Source organism: Muntiacus reevesi, chromosome 3 (genome assembly GCF_963930625.1).
Source record: "Muntiacus reevesi chromosome 3, mMunRee1.1, whole genome shotgun sequence".
In the NCBI taxonomy this organism is placed as follows: Eukaryota; Metazoa; Chordata; class Mammalia; order Artiodactyla; family Cervidae; genus Muntiacus; species Muntiacus reevesi.
Window position 1 is genome coordinate 11412116 of NC_089251.1, and position 12854 is coordinate 11424969.

The window sequence follows — 12854 nt, forward strand, 5'->3', positions numbered from 1 at the left end:
TTTATCCCTCCTCATTTTTTTTATTATAATAAAATGCATATAACATAAAATTTACCAGCCTAACACATTTTTTTGTATTTGATTTTCTTTTTAAAGAAATTTATTTTTAATTAAAGAATAATTGCTTTATAATATTGTGTTGGTTTCTGCCATGCTTCAACATGAATCAGCTATAGGTATACATATGTCCCCTCCCTCATACCTTGCACCATATCCCACCTCTCTGGGTTGTCACAGAGTACCTGTTTGAGCTACCTGAGTCATGTAGCAAATTCCCACTGGCTATCTATTTTGCCATCCTTATGGCAGAAAGTGAAGAGGAACTAAAAATTGATGAAAGTGAAAGAGGAGAGTGAAAAAGTTGGCTTATAGCTCAACATTTAGAAAACTAAGATCATGGCATCTGGTCCCATCACCTCATGGGAAATAGATGGGGAGACAGTGGAAACAGTATCAGACTTTATTTTTTTGGGCTCCAAAATCAGTGCAGATGGTGACCGCAGCCATGAAATTAAAAGACGCTTACTCCTTGGAAGGAAAGTTATGACTAACCTAGATAGCATATTAAAAAGCAGAGACATTACTTTGCCAACAAAGGTCCGTCTGGTCAAGGCTATGGTTTTTCCAGTGGTCATGTATGGATGTTAGATTTGGACTGTGAAGAAAGCTGGGCGCCGAAAAATTGATGCTTTTGAACTGTGGTGTTGGAGAAGACTCTTGAGAGTCCCTTGGACTGGAAGGAGATCCAACCAGTCCATCCTAAAGGAGATCAGTCCTGGGTGTTCATAGAAGAACTGATTTTGAAGCTGAAACTCCAATACTTTGGCCACCTCATGTGAAGAATTGACTCATTGGAAAAGACCCTGATGCTGGGAGGGATTGGGGGCAGGAGGAGGTGATGACAGAGGATGAGATGGCTGGATGGCATCACCCACTCGATGGGCATGAGTTTGAGTAAACTCTGGGAGTTGATGATGGACAGGGAGGCCTGGCGTGCTGCGATTCATGGGGTCGCAAAGAGTCGGACACGACTGAGCAACTGAACTGAACTGATCTATTTTGCATATGGTAGTGTATACAGTTCCATGCTACTCTTTGTATTCCTCCCACCCTCTCCCCCACCCCGCCACCCCATGTCTACAAGTCTGTTTTCCATTTTTAAGTGTATGGTTCAGTGATAGTCAGTACTCTCATTGTTGTACAACCATCACCACCGTCTATCTACAGAGCTAAGACTTTGGTTTTTACTTTGAATGGAATCGGAAGTTTTGGGGAGGTTTTGAACAGAGGACTGCTAAATAAAAGGATTAATAAAAGGATAATCAGCCACTGAGTTGAAATCTGACTGTAGGAATGTAGGGAGAAGGCAATGAGACTTCAGTTAAAGTTAAATACTTCAGTTAAAGTATTACGGCAATTGAGGTAAAATGTTGATGATCTATCAAGGATGGTAGGTTGGGGATGCTGAGACTCATTGAGATTCTGGGTATATTCTGATGATTAAATCAACATAATTTGTTTGATTGATTTGGCATATAAAACAGGACTGAAGGATGATACCAGATTTGGTGTTTTTTGTTTGTTTGTTTTTTTTTTTTTTTTTTTTGCGCCTGCTTAACTGGATATTAGGAAGTACAGATTTGAGGAGGAAAAGTGCCATTTGTTAAATTAGAAATTCTTCTTAAAGATCCAGATGGGGATGTTGAGCAGGCAGTTGGATGAGGGAATCTAGGGTCAGGGAAGAAGTTGGGTTGGAGACAGGACTTTGGAGCTTATCAGCATTTGCCTGGTAATTAATACCATGAGACTGAATGAGATAATTTAGATAATGAGTGTAGGCAGGAAGAGATCTAGCACTAAGTTGGAGGGTAAGAGAGTTTCTCTGAGAAGGAATCAGCAAAGGAGCAGCCAGTAAGGCAGGAAGAATACCGCGAGAGTGATTTCCTGGCAGGCATGTGAAGAAAGTGTTTGGAGAAGGAGGGCAAATCAATCAGCTGTGTCAAATGCTGCTGAGAGGTTAAGACAAGCGTTTGAGATTGACCATTTTGGCACATTTTAGCAATGGGAAGGACATTGATGATCATGACAAGTTGTTTTGGTGGTGTGGTGAGTTCAGAAGCCTGGTTAAAGGGTTGAAGAGAAAGGGAGAAGAAGCAGAGATAGAGTTTAGACAACGTTAGAATGTTCTTCAGTTAGACAGCAGATCTGTACAAACCACCTTAAGTTAGTGGCACAAGTTAATGCTCCAATGTTAAAAAAAAAAACAAATTTGGTATGTAACACCTTTGCATGCTCATGTTTGTTCCTTTCAGCTTTTTAAATAGAGAAAAATAAACTTAAAAGTGGACATTTGGGTTAAAAAAATGCGTGGAATCTTTGAGGAATCTCCATTGAGCCCTTCGGGTCCCACAGAACACACTTTGAAAGCCGTTATCTTAATCCAGAGGAATGAAATTCCAAGATGAAATTCAGGCAGTTGCAAAACAGGCTTAAAGATATTTCTAGGTTTTAGAGGAAATCTTCTTGGTGCTCTTCAGATGAACTTAGTATATTCATTTCTTTCAACAAACCCCCTACTTTTAGATCATTTGAATCAAGGGATGTTCCATATGGTGTTTTCCGCAAATGTTTTGGTGACCATGGGATACTGACCTTGTTGGTCTTTTTGTACCCTCTTGCAGGGGGAAGAAAAAGTTCAAAAGCATTTTTAAATAGCTTTCTTAAAACATGAGTTTACTTTTAGTTAAGATACTCTGATTTATTGTCTAATTTAAAAATTATATTTGACAAAGGTATATTTAAATCCCTCGAATTTTAGAACAGGCAACTCTTTTCACTGTAGGTACTTATTTAAAGCACATTTGAAATTTCTCTTCAGTAAGGAAATGATGGTTCTTCACAAGAGAAATAGTAGATCCCAGATTGGCAACTACTCCTGAGGAATTGGAGGGAGCATTACAATAATGAGTCTAAGATGCCATTATTTATAAGATGCACTGTTATTATTTGTACTACTAAGAAAGAAAAATTGCCATTTATACTTGTAAGATGCAATAGATTGTAAAACATGGGAAAATGAGGGAGAAAAATTTCATCTTAGAATCAATGAAACCCATAATTTGAGTGCCTGGAGGTCTGAGTTGTAGTTCTGGCTGTGTTTCTACCTAGTTGTGAGACTACCAAGTCGTTTAGACTCTCTCTGCTTTAGATTCCTCACCTGTATGGTGAGGATGATGACTGATCCACCTATCTCATAAGATTATAATGAGGACGAAAAGAGGTAAATGAGATAGTTATTTTGGAAAGTGGAATCTGCTGGGCAAATTCAAGGTATGTAGTTGATGGCAATTCCCTTAGATCTGATTAGGCAACTCAAAGTTTCTTCTCTGAGCTTTTTGTCAGGTTTAAAATAGAATTCAGTCATAGACATTTGAATGTGTAACATTTTGTTCTGCTAAATGATTTTCTTGCAATCTGGAAATAATCTTTTTATTGTAGTTTTAGAATCAAAGAGAAAAGAGAAAATACAAAGATAATATAACCCCGATGTTCTTGTCACTCAGAATGAACAACTGTTAACATTTTGTTAGTGCTATGATCTTTTTAAAACTTAATATGAAATATTCATGACATAAAAAGGTAAAAGGATATAATAATGAACATTCATATACTTGCCATTGCCAATGCAGGGGAAGCCCCTTCCCCTACCCCGCCTGTGAGGAAACAGTATCTTAAATTTTAGATTAGCATCCTGTCTTCATAATAGCCTAATGAGATAGGATATTGTTTCTCTTGAGTCTTTAACACCTGTAAGTAAGCAAGTTAATGTCATCACCTGCATATTTTATTCTGGAGTATGAAGGAAGCATGTTACATTGTTCTAGTGTTGCTTTGGTTTGAATTTCCTCAAAATTTTTCTTTCGGTTTTGGAGACCCAGCTGTATAAATGGGAAATATGACATCTGTAAAGTCATAACAACGGCTAACCTATTATGTGCTAGACATTGTATCTAGGCAATTTTTGTTTGTTTTCTTTACATTTCACAATAATAATTCTGCTTAGGTATTTTCATTTTATAGATTATGAAGGCTATGGCTCAGAGAAGTTGAGTAACTTGTCCAAAGTTCCACGGCCATTAAGTTGCAGAGCTAATGTTTTTAATTAAGGTTTGCCCTGTACCACAGCCTGCATATTCTGTATCATGCTGCCTTGGTCCTTGTCAGTAATCATGGTCTGTTTCTTTTGTAGGCAAAACCCAGAGACCACATTTGAAGTGTATGTTGAAGTGGCCTATCCTAGGACAGGTGGCACTCTTTCAGGTATTTGCATGTTTCATTATGATATGGCATGTTTGTTTATTGTGTGAGATAGCCATGCACATCAGATAATATGTGAATATTCTAAACTGTTATTTAAGTGTGTTTAAGTGTCTTTCCCTTTTATCTGTGCCAACATCATCCTAGGAAACAATTTAAGAGTCATTGCTTTAACAGCCTTGAATTATGGCTTTATTCATTGTAACCACTGGGTTTTAGTTTGCATCTTTCAGAGATACCTGGAAGTCAACATTTTAGTATGAAATATTGTCACCTTACTAATAAGGAGGGTTTAGAATTAGGTTATAAAATAATATAAAGGGAAATCTCTGCCACTGAACTGGGAATAGATGTTTGAAATAGATTTAATTCAGTAAATTTTATGTCAGCTGGTTAAAAAAGAGGTTGAAAATTAGTTAAACACCTCCTTTGACTTTAGCTTTTGGACTAATTTGGACATGTTTTCCTGGACAACAGGGTCTTGGGTAAGATTAGATTATCTTGTTCAGGCTGAGTAAATCACTTCTTGACCTAAAATCCTTCCTGGTTAATGAGCAAAAATCACCTTCTGGCCTAGTGTTCTTTTTCTTGGTGCCTAAGAGAGTTGGAGAAGACTCTTGAGAGTCCCTTAGACTGTAAAGAGATCCAACCAGTCCATCCTAAAGGAGATCAGTCCTGGGTGTTCATTGGAATGACTGATGCTGAAGCTGAAACTCCAATGCTTTGACCACCTCATGCTAAGAGTTGACTCAATGGAAAAGACCCTGATGCTGGGAGGGATTGGGGGCAGGAGGAGAAGGGGACAACAGAGGATGACATGGCTGGATGGCATCACCGACTCGATGGGCATGAGTTTGAGTAAACTCCGGCAGTTGGTGATGGACAGGGAGGCCTGGCATGCTGCAATTCATGGGGTTGCAAAGAGTCGGACACAACTGAGCGACTGAACTGAACTGAAGAGAGTGAAGTGTTTGCCAAAGATATATTAGGGAACATCTCTTGGTCTACACAACAGCAGTTGTGTATATTTATTTGGTGTTTATGAAGAATGAATTTATTTGGATTAGAAACTTGGAGTAATCAGAATTCCAATGGTAGTTATGCCTATAATAGGCTGTACAACCTTGGGCATATTTTCTACTTCATTATTTTAATTAGATTGTAATGCCCATAAAATAGTTACCTTTTGTTGAGTATCTATTGTTCTGTTGTCCTACATGCTTGATGTACCTAGTCAGTTCTTACAACTCTTAAAGATAGTTGGATGGCATCTCCATTATGCCTATGAGAAAACAGCATCTGAGAGGTCAGATAACTTACCAAGATCATATAGCTACTGTGTGGAATAGCAAGGGCTTTTGGTTCAAGTCCTCTTCACTCTGCTAAGTTGCCTTCTTGAGGACAGTGACCATGTTACACACATCTCTCCATGGCATCTCCAGGGCTTTGTACAATGTCACCAGTATTTCTTAAATGCATTTCTCAATATCAAAAGTGAAAACTGTGTGAGCTTCACTTTCTGAATTAATGAGATATGTGATAAACTTATTGGGGCTTTCCTGATAGCTCAGCTTGTAAAAAATCCGTCTGCAATGCAGGAGACCCCTGTTTGATTCCTGAGTCGGGAAGATCCCCTGGAGAAGGGATAGGCTACCCACTCCAGTATCCCTGGGCTTCTCTGGTGGCTTAGACGGTAAAGAATCTGCCTGTACTGTGGGAGATCTGGGTTCGATCCCTGGGTGCTTCACTTTCTGAATTAATGAGACATGTTATAAACTTATAGTCATTCTGGAGCTAGAATGTTAATACTCATCTTAAGTTATGCCTCTTACTGTGCAAACTACTGGATTGAGAGGGGAGATAGCTGATACTAGGGGTGTTCGAGCTGTGGTGCCTCTGAACCTACTTGACAGAGCAACTAGTTGGTGATGGCTGTGATTTGATAGATTTAGGGACAAAATTTGTCTTATTTCTATAGTTGCTAATGCTCCGCTTTTCAGTGCTATAGTTATTTCCTCCCAAAGTTAAAATGAATTTTTTTGGGGAATATGAACAAAGTTTGAGTACAAATAAGACGGAAGAGTATACAAAATGAAAAGTCTTTACCATATCCTCTTCTCCCAGTTATCTAATTCCTTTCCCTGTAGGCGACTCTTGTCTCATTTAATCCCTTTAGTTTACTTTTTAAAAACTTAAAATTTTGAAAATATTTTAAAAGATAAGTTACAGGAGTAGTTAAGTGTATACTTGCCTTCTTTAGAGTCATCAGTTGTTACTGATGTTGTTTCGCCTTCTTTGCTAAACATCTTGAGAATAAGTTACAGACATTGTGACCCTTCACCCTTAAATACTTTAGAATGTATCTCCTAAGAGTAAGGGCATTTTCTTAAATAACTGTAGTCCCATTACTGAAATAAGAAAGTTAATGTCTTTTGTCCATATTTAATCAGTTGTCCCAACAATATATAGTAATATATAGAGTATATATAATATATTATATAATATATATAATAATGTATATATAATAATAATATATAATATTATATATATAAAATAATATATAATAATAATATATATTATATTATATAATATATATAATATAATATATAATAATAATATAGCACTTCCCCTCTGGGTTCCAGAATCTGATTCAGGATCATGTAATCCATTTAGTTTTCACAGCTGTTTAGTTTCTGTTTTCCTTTTTTTTTCCCCTGTGTTTAGTTTCTTTCAGTCTGGAATAGTTTTGCAATCCCTTCCTCCCCTTTTTAATCTTTATGTCATGTTTCTGAAGAACCTAGGTGTCTTGTTTTGTAGAAAGTCCCTGGGTTTGAATCTGATTATATCCTCATGATTAGATTCAGGCTGTGGATTTTGGATAGGAGTATTTCAAATATCATATGTGTCCTTCTCAACGTGTATCATTTCAGCAGAGATGTGATGTCTATTCCATTATTTGTGGAAAAAAATACATAAAACCTTTGTGTACAGTTTAATAGTTACAGAGTGAGTATCTTTGTTACTGTTATCTGGGTGAAGACATATAATACTGCCTGGTTCTAAGGAAATTCTGGTCCTGGCAAGAGAACTCCTGCCCTTGCCCTGTGCTTTGGCCCTCTTCTGAAGTGCCCTTTTAAGGCAAGGAGTCTGTAGGGTCTGTGGGACATGCTTGCTTAGATCATGAATCCTTCCATCCTAGACAAATTGTGAGTACCTCACATCTAAGAATTTATTGACCCAGTGGCCCCAGGCTTATTTCCAGAGTCTGAGTCTTTCCTGGGGTCTGTCCTTCTGAGGGTCGAATGGCTGCTGGTATACACACCCCTAGACCCAAAGGGTGGCCTCAGGGTATCTGTTTGTGAGGAGTAGGGGATGGCATGGAGCTTGGACATGGGAGTGGAGGTGATTACATCCCTTTGTGTGAGGTTCCTGGCACTGTGGGATGGAAAAGGGAGAGATGGCCAATGGCCAGTTTTACGTGAACCATGTTCCTACATAGAACTCTCAGGAATTCAAGAATTCTCAGTGTGAATCTAACCTTCCAAGTACTTATGATAGGAAAATGGAACATATTTTATTTAATAGTTTGTTAGCTTATTTCATATCTTTGAAATGTTTAGACATATGGTTTGTGTACCTCAGTTTGTACTCTTGCCTAGGTCTAGGCCCTTTGAATGTTAGAGGTGGGACTGGCCAGCGCCCCAGAAGTCCCTGCCTCCCTTTTTCCAAAGGTAGCTACTATCCTGACTTTTATGATACTCATTTCATTGTTTTTCTTTGTAGTTTTACCATATAAGTTTACCTCCTTGAAAAATTTAATTTAGTAATTCTGTTTCTGAATTTTATAGACTTGTTCGTATGTAGTTTTGCTGCTTTTTTGCTCAAGTCTGTAAGGGTCCTCTGTGTTGCTCTGTGTACTGTAGTCATTTATTTTCATTGTAGTGTAGTACACTTTAAGATTATAGCACAGTTTATTCTACTGTTGAAAGAACTTGAAGTTGTTTGCAATTTTTGGCTATTACAAGCAATGTGGCTGCAATCTTTATATCAATACATAAATCCTGGTGCATGTAAACATATACATAGGATATATACCATACTTGATTACTGGATCACGCTAACCTGTTTTTCAAAGTTGATCTTTCTTGTCTATACTACTTCCAGCAGTGTTTGGTCTTTGTTGTTCAACACCTTTACAGTCCTTAATACAATTAGATTTGTTGTTTTTTTCCAACCTGATAGTTGTGTAGTAGTATCTCCTCATTGTTATTTGTATATTTTTCTGGTGACTAACGAGATTGAGCACCTTTTCTTATGTTATGAGCACCTTTTCATACACTATTGACCTCTTAAAATATCTTCATTTTTAAAGTACCTGTTCCAGGCTTACTCATTTTTAAATTTTTTCTGTCTTTTCCGTGTTGTTTCATAAGAAATTGTTTGTACATTATGTATGTTATCTGATCAAGTGGGTTGTAGGTCTTGTCTCCTACTCTATAGTTTGTCTTTCACTGTCTGATATCTTTGGTCAGAACTTCTTGATTTTCATACCTACAGTTTATTGATATTTTCCTACTCTATGGATATGAAGCCATTATCCTATATTTTCTTCCAAGAAACTTATAGTTTTGTCTTTCACATTCTTTAATATGTCAAGTATTTTCATTTTCTATTAGATGATTAATATCCAGAAAAGCTAAACCTAAACTTGATTCCTTACCCATAATTTTTAAAAATTGGGAAACTAAATAAAGCCAAATTACTAAAATATGCTGTTCTTCTACATAAAACATGTTTTTATAAAATGGTCAGGTACTTCTAAATAACACCTAAAAAATTACCTCACAATAAAAGGATGACAAATGTGAGAAAGATCAGTAAGAAATATTATTAGATGTTAAAGACAGTTCTTTTTCCCAGTGATTGTTTTTCATGTCTGAACTAGTGAAGGTGTTGTTAACTGTCATGTGTACTGTGCTCTGAAGAGCATCCCATGACATCTATGGAAGAGACGTGTAATTTGTCCATTCTATTTTGCATCCAGGCTTATGACACTGAGTGGTACCTTCTCCCAAAGTTTGTGCAAATAAAATTTGGGTACACACGCTGAACTCACGGTACCGCTTACTTTGTTTGGGAATTCGTAAGGTTTCCCAGTTGCTAATACCAGTGAATAAGCTGTCAAATATTTGATTTTAAATAACTTTTGTTTACTTCTACAACCTTTCTTTTTTCTAACACAACTTACATTTGCCCTTTTCAGATACTACTTAATGCATTATTTTTGCCATTTAGATGACTGTAAAGAATCTGTCTTAAAATTAGTCTTTGTTTCTTGGATCTGCATCTCTGATCTCTGCCAAAATACCTGAATAAACTTTGGTATAAACCTTATGCTATACAGTACTAGTGTCTGGGCATAATCTTCTCTTTGAAGTTTGTTTGCATCCCCCAGAGGGATTAATTCCCTGCTGTGAGAAGGTGGGTTAGAGAGCACTGAAAGTACTTTATGGGTCTTTAATTGGAGGAGTCAGTGTAGGTTTTGTTCTATAAATTTCTGTGAGAGTTTCATTCTTACGATTTTTCTTATACTGTGATATAGTATGTTCTCATTGTAAAAAAAAAATACACAAAATTTTCCACTTATTTGAGTATGTATTAGCAGATTATCATAGTGCATATTTTTTCTATTTATCTTTAAAATTTTAGTAGCTGGTTTTGTACTAGTTTTTGACCACGTGTAAAATTTTGAAAAATTATAAAGAAGAGAAAAATGATCACTCAGTAATAACTAATGTTTTGATTTATTTTCTTATAGCCTTGTGTGTAAATATGTAAACTCCCCCCAACTTATGTTACATACGTGTTTTTCTTGTTCTCCCTTGAATCATTAAACTTTTCCTAAAATTATTAGTATAGCTTTGTAAAAATCAATTTAGTTGCTATAAATTATGACATCATATCTATGTGCTATATTTACTGATAATTACATCTTTAGATTGGTTCCAGAGTTCTCCTGCTGTAAATAATGCCAGTGGATATCTTTTGTGTATAATCTTGTTATTTAGATATGTGGTTATAATGTTTAGAAAAAGAAGTTAGATCATTCTGAGTAGATCTTTGATCTACTTTGTTCTTAATTTTTTAGTGCCTTTTCCTGCTAGTTTCATTTTGTGTTCTCCAGTTTGTCTATTTGTTCAAGAACCCACCTTACATAGGAATCCCAGAATAGGAATACAGTCATCTCCAGTCGTGAAAGTTCCCAGAGCTGAGTTCAGTCTATCTGACTGAAGGTCTCGGAAAAGGATGCTCTTGAAAGAGAGACGAGCCTGCCCAGTCCCATGATCAGATGGTACTGATCATGCTGACACTCTGAAATTCATTTCAGACACAAGTGTCTCATTACAGCTGGCATCTCTGAACCTGCTGTAAGCACTCTTCTTGGGCACGCCCACTTCACATGGGGAGTGGCAGCATGAGATTCTCAAGGCTGTTTCCAGATCAGCCTCCCTCTGCTTTCCTCCCAGTGTTTTTAATGCATTTGTCAATGGCCACTTTTTAAAAAGAAGTAGATAGTCAAGTTGAGAAACTGTTGTGAGACATCTGTGAAAAGAAGGCTTAAGATATGATGCTTTGGTTGACTGAGTTTTTCAGCTACCGTGGAGTTGAGCAGTAACCTTAAAAAACAAAACGAAACAAAACATCTGGTTTTCAAATCTCTCCTAAGTATCTGTTCACATTTCTGTATTAGCAGTTTCATGAAGAAAACTGAGTCTTGGCCCACTTAAAATAATTGAGAACCAGATTTGTTGTTCTTAAGCTTTCATTTATAGGAATCTGATTCTGGGATCTTCGCCTGTGATCAGTGTATGATCATCATTAGCTATTTTTAAAAAATTGACTTGAAAAATAAACAATTTATGCTATCTCTTTAAAAGATGAAGAGGAGGAAAAAAACCTTTTTGAGGGTTGTTTTCCCTCAAATTAAAATATTCTTAGAGGCATTAACAAAATTTATCATCTTGTTTTCAATAATAATAGGATAATAAATCACAGCAAACTTTTAAAGAATGGTGATAAAATAGCTAACATTCATTGAGTCCTTATTATGTCCCAGTTATTTGTATTATTCCTTTTTAAACCTTGACTAACCCTCTAAGATGAGTCTTACTTTCGAGGAAACTGAGGCTCAAAGAGTTTAATGTATTTGTCCAAGTTGGACAGCCACAAGTAGTAGAATCAGGACTTTAACTTCATTCCTGTGACATCTTCCCCAAAATAGCTGTCTAGTATGACCTGCACATGCAGTAAGGAAATCAGATATATAGGGGAAGAAAAATCAGGCTTATAGAGAAAATAAGGGGAGAGATGGTTTTCATTCATGAAAGATGCAAATTTCTTTTTTTAAAATTGAAATTTAGTTTTCAATTTTTAGGGGTATAGTAAAGTGAGTTAGTTGTATGTTTGTGTATATATGTGTGTGTGAGTGTGTTTTCAGATTATTTTCCATTATAGATTATTACAAGGTATTGAAAATTGATCCTTGTGCCATATAGTAAATCCTTGTTGTTTATTTGTTTTACATATAGTAGCTTGTATCTGTTAATTGCATATTCCTCATTTATCCCCCCATCCCCCCTTTGCTAACCATAAGTTTGTTTTTTATATCCAAGTCTGTTTTTGTTTTGTATATAGATTCCCTTGTACTGTATTTAGATTCCATGTATAAGTGATATTGTACAATAATTGTCTTTTTGAGTTACTTCACTTCTAGGTCTCTCCATGTTGCCGCAAATAGCAGTATTTCATTCTTTTTTTTATAGCTGAGTAGTACTCTACTGTGTATGTACACCACGTCTTCTTAAACCAATTGTCCATTGATGGGAACTTGGATTGTTTTCATATCTTGGCTATTATAAATAATGCTGCTATGAACATTGGGGTGCATATATCTCTTTGACTTAGAGTTTTTGTTTTTTCCGATGTTTTTTGTTTTTGATTCAGCATGATTCAGTTCAGTTTAGTCACTCTTTGTGACCCCATGAGCTGCAGCACGCCAGGCTTCCTTGTCCATCACCAACTCCTGGAACTGGCTCAAACTCATGTCCATCGGGTTGTGATGCCATGCAACCATCTTATCCTCTGTCATCCCCTTCTCCTCCTGCCTTTACTTTAGCTTTTATTTTGCTTTATTTTTAAATTAAAAAAATTTTTTGTTACTTTTATTACTTGATTACTTTAGCTTTTATTTTGCTTCTTCTGAATTTTCCAGTAAAATTAAATACACTTCATAGAGTGTTAAGATATGGATCCTGATTTGTAGCAGTGTAATAGGGGCAAATTACCACTCCCTCAAAAGACCTGAATTACTTAATCTTTGTAATTTATCTTAACTCTAAGTACCTGATACTACAGTTAGAAAACATCTTGTTTGGGATAGAGGCGTGGAACCTTACCTCACTGTACTCTTCAAGCTGACTTTAAAAAGTCAGGGGTAGTTTTGAGAATTACAGTGTGCTTTGTATTTTAGGATTGTT

General features: G+C 36.3%; 1 protein-coding gene across 8 annotated transcripts in view; it reads left to right on the top strand.

Annotated features, from left to right (window-relative positions):
* Positions 1 to 12854, top strand: part of DENND1A (DENN domain containing 1A) — a 522551-nt gene that overhangs the window by 40783 nt on the left and 468914 nt on the right. For 7 of the 8 annotated variants that reach the window (XM_065928479.1, XM_065928480.1, XM_065928483.1 and 4 more), the window contains exon 2: positions 4250 to 4320. In XM_065928479.1, coding sequence (XP_065784551.1) covers positions 4250 to 4320 — 71 coding nt within the window. Of the gene's footprint in view, positions 1 to 4229; positions 4321 to 12854 lie in introns of those variants that run through there. The other variant, XM_065928481.1, reaches the window with a different exon arrangement.